This window comes from Protopterus annectens, chromosome 1.part2 (genome assembly GCF_019279795.1).
Source record: "Protopterus annectens isolate FY-2018-M chromosome 1.part2, PAN1.0, whole genome shotgun sequence".
NCBI lineage: Eukaryota > Metazoa > Chordata > Ceratodontiformes > Protopteridae > Protopterus > Protopterus annectens.
The window spans coordinates 120213115-120228114 of record NC_056727.1 but is presented as its reverse complement, the minus strand read 5'-3'; the positions used below and the strand labels follow the sequence as shown (position 1 = coordinate 120228114).

Genomic DNA, 15000 nt, shown 5'->3' with positions numbered 1-15000 from the left:
TTTCCAGTTGACCTTTTGTCTTCTGCTTTATCCTGCATCACAGCCACCCCCCCCCCCCCTTGCATGCTGGAAGAGTGTGTGGTGGTTGCTGAGCACCTAAGACATGTTCATATCCTTTATTTTTGCTTCTGATCTTGTCATTTTCAGTTTGTATGGTTCCAGTGTGGTTTTATTTAGGTGCACTTTCAGTAAGATTTTGATATGAAGGAAATCACTTATGCTGAAGTGCTATTGGGGAGACATTGTTGCTCTATTTAGCTTGACTGTTTCATTTCACGATATTGTCAGGGGTCTAAGAACGTATTTCTAGGATTTAAGTTTAGTGCCAGCTCATCTGAGTGTGGTTAATCCTGTTTTCTTGGCTACAATTTTTGGAATAAAGTTTCTTAGACCCTTGGTTTATCTGCATGATATTCACTCTGCTTTATGTAGACTTTTCTGCACTGTGCATTCTTGTGCATGTTAATGTCACATAGATTAGCAAATGAAATTCCTTTCCACAAAGCAGTTCACCAGGAATAAATGCATTTTGTGATGTCAGCCTTTTTTTTTTAATCTGTAGTGTTTTTACTTGGCTGCCACAGCTCTGCATGGTATACACTTTGGTCATATTCTAAATGTTTATGCCATCATTGTAACATGTTTAAATGTAGCTATTTATAATTTAGTTTCAATAGAATTGTTTAGCTAGATTCTGTAAATGCCTACGTAAAGAGAATGCAGACTGCTTGTGCAGTATAATGAATAAACTTCTGCACACAAGCTTTTCAGTCCTTTTTCTTGAAGGATTATTTTTTAAACTTTTTTTCCTTTTTGTTCATGGTTGCAGAAGGCTTAGTGGACTTTAAAAAGCAGCCAAGTAATACGGAGTTTATTGTTGGAGAAGAAGGTTTTGTATCAACAGTGGCCAAAAGTAGTGCTCCACGCTCCTCGTTATCTCCGCTGTCTGAATCCTTAGGAGGACAGATTTCTGCAGCTTTCTCAGCTGATACAAATCAGAAGCCTATAACTGCCTTGGAAGAGGAGCTTCTGCAGTCTTCTGGTGGAAATATGGAATTTATTGAGAGTTTAAAATCTGATCAAAGTGAAGGGAATGATGAACAAGAGGATACAAGACAGACAGTGCTAGTCTCTTCAGAGACGGCAATAACCGAACAAGTCTCTGATGATAAAGGTATGGGAAAAAGTAGTGATAACATTTATGATACAGAACATGAGTTAAAACAAGACAGTTTTCATGCACTACAGACCATGTCTGCGGTACATGCTCCAGTACATGAAGAGTTGCCTGATCAAGTAATTAGCAGCACTCCTGCATTTGATAGTGAAGAACAGGAATATTTGGGGTATGACCAGGATAATGTGCTTGAAAAATGTGAATTGTCAGATGACCAAACCAAGCTACATGACACTGATGTAATTGATTCCTCCGATTTAGTACAAAGCACTGAAAATGCAGAAAATGAAACACTCGAGTCTGAGGTTAATGTCCAGATGGAAAGTGATGCTGGAAAGCCTGCTTTAGTATTGGAGAGCTTGTCTGTTCAGCACCCTACATCTGTAAAACTTGAAGAGCGTGACCTTGAAGTACATGAAAATCTGAGAGAGCCCTCTCGGGGATATGCTACTTTTGCAGCTTTTGAACCTTCATCAGCATATTTTGGAGATGATCTTTCTCCAGTAGTAGAAGAAACACTAGTAGCAAAACCAAAAGACAGTGTGTTGGATCAGGTTCATACCATGCCATATGAAATTATATCATCTGAACCAGAACCTTTTGTTAGCATAGGACAGGCTGCTATAACTCCAGACAGTTTGTCAAAGAGTTCAGCAGACTCTTCAACAAATGCGTCAGAAATTCCCACACCAGATTTAGTTCAGGGGGCACATGAGGGTGACCTTCATGATGTAATTTATTTAAAGAACAGTGATGAGTCTACAGTAGACTTGGTACAGACTCTACCAGAACCACCAAAAGATACCCCTAGTCCTATAACAATGTCACCATCTCCTGAAGGTTCTGATTCAGTGCAGTCTCCTATCTTGCCTGATATTATAATGGAATCTCCTTCAAATATGAACACATACAGGGTTGAAACCACTGTATCAGCTTCACCAGAGCCTAGAGATCATCTTTTAGAGACTGACATTCAGCAAGAAGTTCCATGTGTCCAGGAATCCAGTGAATTTGTCACCACTGAAAAGTCAAATGATTCATCATTAGAAGTACTGGCTGCTTCTGTGGGGATTACCCCAGTTGATATTGCTTCCATTCAGGAGCCCATGTATGCGCAAAACACTACCGAAGAAATGGAGACTCCTTATATGTCTGTCTCGTGTGATCTAATAAAAGAAACCACCTCAAAAGAAAAGGTTCCTCTTGAAGTGGTTGGAAGTGTAGAACCCTTCCCATTGGAAGCATTTCCTGAATATACAGCTAGCTTTGAGCAAGCCATAAAGTCTCCTACAACTTATCCTGAGGTGCCTTTGGTTCAGGATGCATCTGACCTGATGCAAAGCAAGGATGTGCATCCAAACTTGGCATTGCATTTAGTAGAAGGACATGAAGAAGCATCAACTCCTTCTCCAGACCGTATAAGCAGAGAGATGGTTGAAGGTTTTTCTCCATCTGAAGTTGGCTTGGAGTATTCCCACTCTTCAGTAGAAATCCTGAAAGGAACTGCACCTCTGATTGTAGAGGAGCCGATAGTAAAATCCTTTGAAATGGAATCCTTAAAAGCAGAGCTGGCTGAAGCATTAGAGGAGCCGGTTACAGCAGTTCATGAAAGCAGATTGGAACAACCGATTACATTTGCTCACACAAGAGATTTGGAGGAGCCTATCTCAGTGGGTGATGGAGGTTTGGAGGAGCCAGTCAGAGTGGCTAACTTCAGAGAATATTCTAGAGTATGTGTAGAGCCATATGTTTCAGAGAATATTCCTTTGGATCATGAGACTTTCATAACGGGTCCAGTAAAAGATGGTTTTGATACTTTAATTAGTGCTACAGTTAAGTCTGCTGCAGAAGCCAAGGAGCATGAAATTATACCACCAGGTGATCCTAAAGTAGTATTTGACAGCTTTGAGTCCGAGAAAACTGAATGGAGTCATGCAGCACTGGCAGACACCACTTACTTTCCTCCTTTGGACATTCATGAAGTCAAACGGAGTACAGAGCTCATAGAAATTCCCACTTTACCTGGCACATTAGAAAAGCAAGCACTTGAAGACTTGGAGAAGCCTTTACTGCTTGAAGATGCTGCTGTTGCGGAAGAGACCTCTTTTGTAGATAGAGACAATACGTCTGAGAGTAATGCAGCTCTGGAACTTCCTTCAAGCTCTAGCACACAAGAAACCCATAAAGATACAGCGTCTGTTTTAACAAAGTTGAACAAAACTGAAGGTAAATGTGTATTGGCCGTTTTTCTCATGTAGACACTGTTTCATTACCTGTGCTTGTTTGCCAATTGTTTTTGCATGCATACACTGAATTGCCTTTGCTTTTTAACACTTCTGCTTTGTTTATCACTAACTCTCTACTCTCACAGCAGTGGGTGTTTTGCTTACAAGTTTTTGCAAATCTTTTTTCTGCATTTAAAGTCTTTCATATGGGGGGAGGTATTAAAGTGATTCCTAAATCTGATCAGAGCCTTCATCACAGAATAGCAATTGCTGCAGACAGTGTCAAGTGGCGAAGACATGGTATTGCATGGTTTCCCTTTAAAAATTGATGATATTCAAAATATTGCTGTCATTGCTTCTCAAGTAAGAGTGGAACATCAGACTATAAAACTCTCTAACAGGACTTCACTAGTACAAAGCTAGTGACATTTAGCCCTAAATTAGTACTGAATTAAAGAACAGTCTTTGAAGCAGCAGTTGGATGAAATTCAAGTACTAGTATGAGACTAATCTTGCTGACTTGGTGCTCTGTAGCTAAATACCAGAGTTTTAAATTTGTTGGGCCTTGTATGTGTTCTGTTGACTCTTGTGTAGTACTTCTCAACTGCCTTTAAAAAAAAAAAAAAAAAAAAAGCTTACACTATTGCTGGCTGTAATGTTTAACAAGAGTTGAATTAATGTTCTGATTGCACACTTGCTTTCTTTTTCTCTAAAAGTAGAATTGAGTTAAAGGCACATTTAATTATTGCTATTTTTCTCGCTTAGAATCTGTCACCTTCAGCCAGTCTTTATGGCTAGGCTGACTGGATATCTTGTATTGAAGTTGGCTTATTTTTCCAAATCCAGGAGTTTGCATTCTTCTCTTGCCACTGTTTTAATACAGTTGTATATTTTTAAATGGGGTGGGGGCAGGCACATCTCAGAATGCAAGAGCTGGAGTTTTGTTTGAGCATCAAACCATTTTAATAACTTGATAAATAGTTTTCAGATTTAAAGCACTGTGGTGCCTATACTATACGCCAATGAAGTTATCTAGTATTGTTGAGCTGTGCCTGCAGTAGTCCTTAGAACTGGACTGCAGGTGTTGGAGCCACTTGGCAAATTTTAACAACCTGCTTAGCCACCCTCCCTCCCTGTTTGAGGTCTCTACTTTCATTTGTTCATTTTTTACTGATAACATACTTTTTAGGGTTGTCAAGGTGGAGCCATCATGACAAAAGGAGTGTGAGGCAGGGAAACTGCCCTAGAGACGTCCATCAGTGTTTTTGGGATGTGATGAGAAATGGGAGCTTCAGCAGAAAACTGCATGGATACATGAAAGCTGAGCAGATGCCCCTACCTTAAAATCTCGCTACTTTGGCTGAAAAAAATTTCTGATCTCCCCCCCCCCCTTTGTTTATGATTTTACTCTGGATTTCATTACTGTCACTGTCGATTTGTCAATTTAGAAAGCAAATCATATTCTTTAAACTCTGAGGGCTCTGTTTGCTACTGTGGTGCCCATGACACCTCCAGAATACTGAACTGCAACAGAAGAAAAGCTTTACAGTGGTTTTATGCCCCCAAAAAGCTTTCTAAACTGGAACAAGAGCCACCAAGATTTTAAAAACGTGCGTTGGGGCATTCCATCTTGTTGCTTTTTTCTTTGAGGTAAAGTTAGATTGTTATGCTTAAGTGATTTGAAGTGTACATTTCCTACATTGTTGTGGAGCCTTCCTCTGTCACTTAAAAGGCCTCAAATACTGGTCTTTCCTCCCATTGTTTTTCAGGTGTTTGGATGCATGCATGAAATGCTTATAAGGCAGACTTCTGGGGGCTCAGACAGTGGTCATAGCCAACGTGTAGACATGAGCAGTAGCCCTTGGGTGTCTATGCTGCCGCACCACTTCAACGGGCATTGGTCCTACTCACCAGTCTGTGCTTGTTCCTCCTGTACCTACTTATTGGACACCAGCTTCTCCGGCATCACTGTATCTTAACTGACCTCTCATGAACAGGTGCCTGCCTTACTAGTATCTGTTGGGAGAGTTGTGTACCTCAGACTCTGGTATCTCTGTATGTCATTAGGTTCATGTCTTATTAGGCTAATGGTCCAAGAGGCCTTAAAAGCCTAGCTATATTTATCTCAAGTTGTCCCAATTGGTGGGTAGGCGAGTGAAAGTTCAGATGGTGAGGGTCTATGGTAGTTGATACTGATTTTCCTCTGTCCAGGGGGGATATGGGCACCATCCAAGGAGTGAATTTGGTCACTCATCCATTGGTCTAGATTGCATTTGAAGAGGGTCTGGGAAAGGGCTCTTTCACGATTTACAGATGTGTAGCATTTCCATCAGGGCCAGATCCCAGACTGCCCTGTAAGCCAGGCACAGGTCACCCCTTAATGCAGTGACGGAGCTTTCAGTCTTTCCACGCAAGACTTGTTTTGTGTATCCTGTAATTTTTTGGTGAGAGACCTCTGTGGTCTCCAGTTCTTGCAGTTGTTTGAGGTGTATGCTGAAGGGAGCATTGGTCTGAGGGCAGAGAATAATGGAATTATAACATCTTTAGATCTAGATGCGATGCCTTTACTTATAAGATGTCCCACATAAAAGGATTTCCTTATTTCTGTGGACACGTGATGATCAAAGCTCAAATTGCTATCAGCCTGGGTACCAAGTTCACGTACTACCCGGGTCTGCACTTGAGGGGTGTATATAATGTAATTGGGGATGCCTTTCCCAAAGGGAGTAGTAATGCATTTTTTTGCATTAGCTTTAATCTGGGGATTTGGCACCAGTTTGCTCCCCATTTGAAGTTATTGATCGTGGTCAGCCACAGGCTGTCCAGGTTTGCCTGGACTTCTGAGAAATTCCAAACTGTAAGGGGCCCAGCACAGAACCCTGTGGTATACCACTAGTAACTGTTTTTTTGAGATGAAGTTGCCCACTTTGAGAGTATGTGTCCTGTTGGTTACCTATCTGGTAATGTAGGGATTGATTCCCAATTTGGAGTTTCTCTAATGTCAAAGCAAAAAAACTTCAGCAGGCAGCCAAACTTAACACCAACAAGCAAAAATCGATGCAATAAAAAAAAAAAAAAGCTAGGAGTCCAACCATAAACAGTTTAGCACTTCAATAATGAAGATGTTATGTGATCCTATCTCGCCTACATTCTGACTGATGGGTTCGGAGCCGATCCCTCGGCTCCGACTCGGCACGCTTATGCTATAGAGCGAGGCCTCTAATTGGCTGAGCTATCTTTATCCCAAGATGCACCACCACTAATCCCCCAGATCTCGTTTGCCGCTTTCAGAGCTTGGACGTGGTCTCAACATTGGCTGGGCTAAGTACTATTTATTAGGCTTTTTCCCTGTCAGTATTTGCTTCATTTAAACCCAAAAGCTGTTTTAACGGCTATTCTTTGTGTACGAGTGTTTTTGTGGAATTTGGTTGAAATTTCATGTTTTTTTTTTTCCGGTCAGAGAAGGTTCCCGTTTAAGTTAGAGGGGCCTTCCCCTGTGGTTACTACTAGCTTAGTGGTTGTGTGTGGGTCAAGTACCCGTTTAAGTTAGAGGGTCTTGACCCTCCTGTTCGCCTTTTCTCTTTGAACAATCTTGTGTGTAAAAAAAAAAAAAAAAAAAAAAAAAAAAGTTCAGTTTAAATATTTAACAATAATCTAGTGGCATATATATTTTTGTTGTGTGTCGAACCCTTTGCTGTTTAGTTGTGGTTAACTGTTTTTTTAGCCTCATTATGTCTAAAGAGCATAAACCCTCCGGGTTTAAAAAGTGCACGAGGTGTGGCTTCAAAATGTCCATAACGGACGACCACTCCTCGTGCGTCTATTGTCTAGGTGCTAAACATCTGCAAGAATCGTGCAGTGTATGCCATGCGTTTTCTTCCAGAGTCCTCCAGGAGAGGAAAAACAAATTAATCCTCAAAGGATTAATCAAGCCTTCCTTCGAGGAGGCTTCATCTTCCTCTCAGTCTCCTTCTAAAAAGAGGAAAGCGTCTGCTCCGACCAGTCAGTCGGAACCGACCGCTAAGAAAACTAAGCAGACTTCTCCATCGGCTCCACGGACTTCGGAGCCGAGGTCGGAACGGTCTGCCTCGATGCCTCCAGCCTCGACCCCTCTGGTTTCGGAGCAGAGGTCTGGGGCATCGAGAGGCGGGTCACCCTCATCGGCTGCACTGATATTGGAGCCAATAAGGGTCATCGGCTCAGACTCTTCCCCCTCGGAGCCGAAGTCCTTATCGGCACCGAGGGAAATTTCCTTGAAAGTTTCCTCGGAGCCGATAATTGTAATTTCGGAGCCGGTCCCCGAGCCCTTCGGAGCCGATGGAGAAATTGGTTTGGGCCCGATCAGTATCCTCGTGATCATCCAAGATGTCTGATTCGGACATCGACAGGGTGCTCCTTCGACTCTTCCAGTCTCCGGTGTTCCAAAAGATGGTTTCGGCTCCAGCCCAGTTGGCTTCGGAGCCGATGGTCCACTCCCCTACTGTATTTCCTCCTCCATCAGCTTCGGCACCGTTGGAGCAGGTGCTGGTGGAACCAGTGGAGGTGTTAGGGTCGGGCCCGACCCTTACTCCGGCTCTTGGGTCGGAGTTCAGTGCACTGACTTCTTCCTTCGGCCCTAGGGGGGAGGCTTCGGGATTGATGCTTTCGGTCCCAAGTCTCCCTCTTGGTGCGTCTGCGGCGGGATTACCGTCCACTGTCGTGGCCACGGAGGGGGGACCCTCCCAGGATTCTGGTGGTCCCGCCTTCAGGGCTATGAGGAGTGCTTTAGCCAAATCTTCCTTGGCAACCTCCACAGTTTCCCCAGCTCCTTCCCTACATTTGGAGACTGGGTCGTTGGCAGTACCCCTGTCCGTAGACAGCGGAGCCCCTGGGCCTCAGGTTACCCCCGCTGGGGTTTCTCCCCCTCCTGGAGGTCCTTCTGAAGCCTCTTCGAAGAACCTCCCAGGAAGAGAACGATGCAAGAGGAAACACGTTGACTCCTGGCGAGTCTTTGACATCTGACACTGATCTCGATGATGCAGGGGTCCCCAAGTCGTCCTCGGATGATGTCTCCTTTGCAGACATCCTGGAAGCCCTAAAACAACGAGGCGGCTGGCAGTCCAAACCTCCCTCTGCTGATGAGTCTGTGTTCCTGAAGGCCTTCGGGGCTCAGCCCTCCGCCTCCTGGGTGTCTCCGCCCTTCGAGCTCTTGGATTTGATCTGTCGAAGGGCGTGGGAACACCCAGACTGTGGAACCGGTGCCCGCTCGTCCGAACAAATTTCTCTCGGCGCCCCCGGATAGAGAGTTCCTTACGAAAGGTGTGGCTGTAGATGCTATGGTGGTGGCATCTGCTACCCAGCAAGATGTAGCAGAGGCTTCTACGTCCGTCCATCCTCCTAGTAAGGAGTCTAGGAGCATGGATCGGTACGGTAAGTGCACCCTTAGTTCAGCGGCCTTTACACTGAGGTCTTTGAACTACCTGACGCACTTTACGAGATTTCAGAGGGATCTGATTAAGGAGCTATCTGATACCCTCTTGGGTAACCTGCCTGAGGAGCTGGCCTAGACGGTTGGATCTCAGCTGGCTACAATGTCGTCCATTTCGAACTCGTCCATGAGGCTCATTTCGTATGCGGCCGAAGGGGCGAGTAGAGCGGCGGGTACAGGCATTGCTCTACGGAGACAAGCCTGGCTCCGCCTGTGTCATTTCGCGGAGGCCTTTAAGTCTTCATTTGCCGACGCCCCCCTTTGATGGGTCCTCCCTGTTTGGACCCAAGGTAAAAGAGACACTTACCCACTGTGAACAGGAGGTAAGACTGACTGCCGTAGGGGCACGATTTTCCACTCCTTCGGCCTTATCCCAAGGCTAAAAGAGGAGGGAAGATGTGGTTCCGTAGATCTCCGAAGTCTTACCCCTCTCAGCAGGAAGGTTCCCCCTCCAGAGGCAGAGGAGGGGGAAATTCATCCGGAAGACGCCGTCCCAGAGGCGGCAGAGGCCCTCGCAACACTGGAGACCACGAGTTCTTTCGTGGCTCTTCAGCTTTTCGTAGTCCCTGAGGGATTGCCCGGCTGTGCTGCTCCGGAGCCAGTCGGGGGTCGTTTTTCGAAGCACCTGAAGGCCTGGAAAGGGATCACTCAGGACCGATGGGTGCTTCGGATTATCGCCGGAGGTTACTCCATCCCATTCTCTCGCCCCCCCCCCCCCTCAGTCCAAAAAAATCCCGGACCCGCCACCCAGTCAACGGGATACCGCAGCCTCAAATTTCAAAGCTGCTGCAAAAAGGAGTCATCCAACCGGTCCCCGCAGACCAGATCGTATTAGGGACTTACTCAAGATTCTTTTTGGTGCCAAAAAAGACCCCATTTTGGACCTAAGCATCCTAAATCGTTCAGTCAGGAAGTCCAAGTTCTGAATGGTCACTGTACAAACCATTCTCCCATTGTTGGAGAAGGGTGTTTGGATGTGCTCCATAGATCTCAAGGACTCTATCATATCAGAATACATCAAACGTCCAGGAGACATCTGCGCTTCAACCTAGGAGGCAGTCATTTTCAGTTCCGTGCGCTGCCCTTTGGTCTCACCACAGCCCCCAGGGTGTTCACCAAATGCTTGGCAGTAGTGACTGCTCACCTGAGAAGTCTAGGATTCCAGGTGTTTCCGTACCTAGACAACTGGCTCCTAACTGCCACCTCCAAGTATCTACTTCTGCGGAGCCTACAAGCCACTATATCACTGGGCAATTCCCTTGGAATCACCTTCAATTGGCCAAAGTCTGTGTTGCGGCCATCTCAAAGAATAAGATTCATAGGGGTAGAGATAGATTCAAACCAGATGCGGGTCTATCTACCTACAGACAGAATTCAAACCATTCAAAATCAAGTTCGAGCCTTACTCCCCAGGTCCAAAGCCCCAGCCAGAGTGGTCCTGCAGCTATTGGGATCCATGTCTGCCACGGTTCTGCTAGTTCCCTTGGCAAGGTTGCACATGAGAATCCTCCAGTGGCTTCTTTCAACTCAGTGGTCCTTTCAGGAACTCCCTCTCAATCACCTCATAGTGATCACGGAATCTTGCAAACGGGACCTTCGCTGGTGGCTAGTGTCCTCCAATTTAGATCAGGGATGACCCTTTGTTCTTCCTCCTCCGGCGGCCACTTTGACCACGGACGCCTCCCAGATGGGGTGGGGGGGGGCATTCCCTGGGCAGGTCAGTCCAAGGCAAATGGCACCCGGAAGAGACTCCTCTTCACATCAACATCCTAGAAATGAGGGCAGTACTCCTGTCCCTTCAAGCCCTTCACGATATCTCCCTCAGGGCGTAATTGCTGTTCACTCGGACAACATGTCAGTTGTCTGGTACCTGAACAAACAGGGAGGGACCAGATCCTATCCTCTTTGCAGAGAAGCCATGAGAGTTTGGGAATGGGCAGTCTCGACCAAACGCTTCCTAGTGGCTACTCACATACCGGGCAAGTCCGATGTCATAGCCGACAGATTGAGCAGAACCATCCTCTCTCCTCACGAATGGTCTCTGAATATGACAGTTGCAAGGCAGATTTTCAGCGAATGGGGAGTTCCGTGTTGCGACCTCTTTGCGACTCCTCTGAATGCGAAGTGCAAAGAATTTTTCTCCCTAACCCCGGCTCCGGGGAAGAGCCCCATGGACGCTTTAGTCCATCCTTTGCCCACCAGCCTGCTTTATGCCTTCCCTCCAGTTCCTCTCCTCCCCAGGGTGATTCAAAAGGCATCTCTCTTAGGGAGCAGGATGATCTTAATTGTTCCTTACTGGCCTCGTCAAGTGTGGTTTCCCTATCTTCGGAAACATGCTCTGGAAGGTCCGTGGTTCCTGGACCAGGTCCCAGACCTACTGATTCATCAGTCGGGACTATTACACCAGTCCCTACACACCTTAAAATTGACGGCCTGGCTCCTCCTCTTCCGACGATAGTCAGGAGTCATACACTGGATCCAGATGTAGTGCACATATCTTCAGCCCACAAGTCTGCTACAAAGAAACTGTATTCTAGCAAATGGAAAAGGTTTGCTATTTGGGCTCAACTCCGGGGCCTGGACCCCATTTCTACTCCTGTGGCATAAGTACTAAAATTTCTGACCTCTCTTTTCAATCCAGGCTCTTCAGTTTCTACCATCAAAGTACAATTGGCAGCAATATCTAATTTTCATGAATCCATAGACCCACCTTTAATGAGCAACAGATTGTGTAAGACCTTCTTGAAAGGTGCTGCTCTATTAAGACCTCCGATTTCTCATCCTGCACCTCCATGGGATCTCGATATAGTGTTGCGTGCCTTGACTTCTTTTCCCTTTGAACCGGCAGCTACCTGTGATCTAAAGTTTCTATCATGGAAGACAGCCTTTTTAGTGGCGATTACTTCAGCCAGAAGGGTTTCAGAGCTTCAAGCTTTGTCAGTGAAACCCCCGTACTTGTTTTTTCATACAGACAGAGTATCCCTCAGGCCAAATCCTTCTTTTGTTCCTAAAGTTTGTTCTACTTTATGCTTGCAACAATCATTAAAGCTTCCAGTTTTTTTCCCGAAATACTCTAATAAAGCGGAGTTTGTATTCCACACAGTAGATGTCCACAGACGGTTACGTTTTTACTTAGGACCAAACAATCAAGGAAAACAGATCAGTTGTTTGTATCCTTTGCAGAAAACGAATTGGGCAACGCTGTCACAAAGGTCACTATTGCCAAATGGATCAGGGACTGTATTACTCAAGCTTATATTTATTCTAACAAAGAGCTTACCACCTCTGTCAAGGCTCATTCTACAAGGGCTATGGCTACTTCGGTAGCATTTCATTCTAAGCTTGCTATTGGTGACATTTGTGCTGCGGCTACATGGTCTTCCCCGCACACCTTCATTTCCCACTACAAATTAGATGTGGCATCTAGAGGACGAGCTTCATTTGGTTCCACAGTGCTCAGGAGTGTTTTCCAATGAGCCACCCGAGACTTGGGTGCTAGGGACGCTGTCCCATCAGTCAGAATGTAGGCGAGATAGGATCACATAACATCTTTTAGTTATGTACTCACCATAACTTCAGATGTTTGGGATCCATCTACTACATTCTAACCACCCTCCTTCCCCCTTCCTTGGAGATCAGAGGATATCAGAAGGTCCGAATCCTGTTTCATCTTGAAACATCTAACAAGGTTATATAAACAAGTTGTGCATGTGTGCATGAATGTGGACAAACAAGATCTGGGGGATTAGTGGTGGTGTATCCTGGGATAAAGATAGCTCAGCCAATTAGAGGCCTCTCTCTATAGCATAAGCGTGCCGAGTCGGAGCCGAGGGATCGGCTCCGAACCCATCAGTCAGAATGTAGGCGAGATGGATCCCAAACATCTGAAGTTATGGTGAGTACATAACTAAAAGTTTTCAAATCCGCAAGATTCTTTCTTACAACATAAAATAACTGTTAGTATGTTAAGCAATGGTTTTATGTAACCATTTTATACCGAGCTATGTCTATCATTTACAAGATCATGCTTAATACCGAACTGCATAACACGTTTAGTAAGTGCATTAGTCTCTCTGCTTACAAATCTCCGATAGCCTTTGCTAGGTCAAGATAGGTGATATGTACAGTCTTTCTCTCTATCAGAACCTTGGTGACTTTGTCAGCTGTGTTTAACGGGCATGATCTACTTTTAACTAATCCAAACTTGGTTGGGTTCAGAGTTTGGAGATTAGGGACATTATTAACAAGGACATGGGTAATTCTTTCCATAGCCTTGCAGATGAGGCTAGTTAAGCTTATGGGCCTGTAATTTCCAGGCTCTGTTGATGGTCCCCCCTTGTGCAGAGATTACTGTTGCTGTCCTCCATGCTGCCAGAAAATAGCTACGTTCGCAGGCTGTGGTTAAACTGGGACCCAAGTGGGTCTGCATCTTTTAAGTTGTTTAAAAGACCACCTGTGATGTCTTGTCCCACTGATGCAGTGTCTAGCCTTGGAGAGTGAAGATAATAGGCTGAGGAATGGTGGTAGGTATACTTTGACAGATGACTGGAGGAGACTGGGTGAAGTTTGCTGTAAATCTGTCAGCTAGCAGGTTGGCTATTACCTCGGGCCTTAGCTCTCCGCTTCTTAATATAAAAAATCTGGACAAAGCCAAAAATTATGGAAGGCAAACCCCCAAAAATGGGGACAAATTTTCAGTACTGCTCTTATAAACTTAGAAAGTTGCTAGAATAAAAGGTCTGGTGTTGCCATGCATTTTCTGAAGGAAACTCATGCCTGTCATTTAGTGAATTCGGTCATCACTGAATTGCCACAGCAATCCAGAAAATCACAAATTTTGAGGAACAGATCAAAACTTTGAGGTGAAAATCTGGACATTCCAGGAAAATCTGGACACAGGAGAGGTGTGCCTCCGGTTGAGTATGGGTGGTTTAGCACATAGCCTCTCCTTTTTAGATTTCAGATGTAGTTAAATAATGCCTTGTGATTTATCCTTGGATAGGGGGGCTATTTTTACTTCGTAATTGGTTTTGGAGGACATGACAAGATCTGTAATCTGTTTAAGATAGTGGGACCCACAGTGGTGGTGCTGTGGTAGCGTTGTCGCCTCACAGTAAGATGCTGTCCGGTCCGATTCTCTGCTAGAGCGTGAATGGGTGTACCTTCATTGAAGGTTGTGCGGCAGGGCTGATAATTCGGCACGTAAAAATCCGCTACCAATCATTAGCGGACCGGCGTTCCGCTGTGGCAACCCCTAACCGGAAAAAGCTGAAAGACACCAACAGGAGTGGGATTTCTTCCTGTAATGAGCTAGTTCCCTCTTCTCACAGTTTCTTTTTCGTGTTCTGTAGCCCATTTATACTGGGCGGGGTCCACCAGGGTGGCTTGTTTTTTGGCAAGACCTTGTTTTAATCCAGTCAGGTACAGCCTTTCGTATACAACTGCTTAAGTGGTTATACTGGGCATTGGTGTACACCTCTACATAGGATTCAGTGTTACCTGCGTTAGAGGAGGCTTTGAAACCTATATCAGTAATAAAGTAATTTGTCTTTGAAAAATTCTCAAGTGTTTTGAGCTTGATTGGGTATCTGGTCTTATGATTGCATAGAATGAGACTGATTTATGGTCTGGTCTTTCCAGGGAAGATGTCAGATGGGGTGGGGGTTTGCATTGTTCTCCCATGTTAGTGAGTACTATGTCCAGGATATTTGAGCATCTCTTGTGGGTGTTCTGACTAGCTGTCCCAAAGTCCAAGAACCTCCTGAGCCAGCATGTTTGTGGGTAGTGTAGTTTTCCCAGTCGATGGTAGGATAATTAAAATCACCCATGAGTAATGTGTTGAGCTGTATGGCAAATGACTTCATTAAGTCCAGGTATGCAGTATGCTTTTCCTGTTTCATGGTGGGGGACCTGTAGCTAGCTATGCTGTGATAGGGTGCTTTGTCTATAGTTAACTGGACATTGGCTTGAGTCATACTGTTTGACCAGTCTGGAGGTGTACTTATGCTTAATGAAGATGATTACACCACCTGCATTGGTTCTTTCATGCTCAGTTTGTGGTCTGTGAACGTATGGAAGGCATTGTAGCCCTACCCAGCTGGGGTGCTTTCTGTGCCTTTGAACCATGCTTG

The 15000-nt window shown here is 45.2% G+C and overlaps 1 protein-coding gene across 1 annotated transcript in view; it reads left to right on the top strand.

The window, feature by feature from the left end:
• LOC122792336 (reticulon-4-like) overlaps nt 1–15000 on the top strand; it is a 223266-nt gene that overhangs the window by 197129 nt on the left and 11137 nt on the right. The window contains exon 3 of the mRNA XM_044060134.1: nt 830–3406. Coding sequence (XP_043916069.1) covers nt 830–3406 — 2577 coding nt within the window. The remainder of the gene's footprint in view (nt 1–829; nt 3407–15000) is intronic.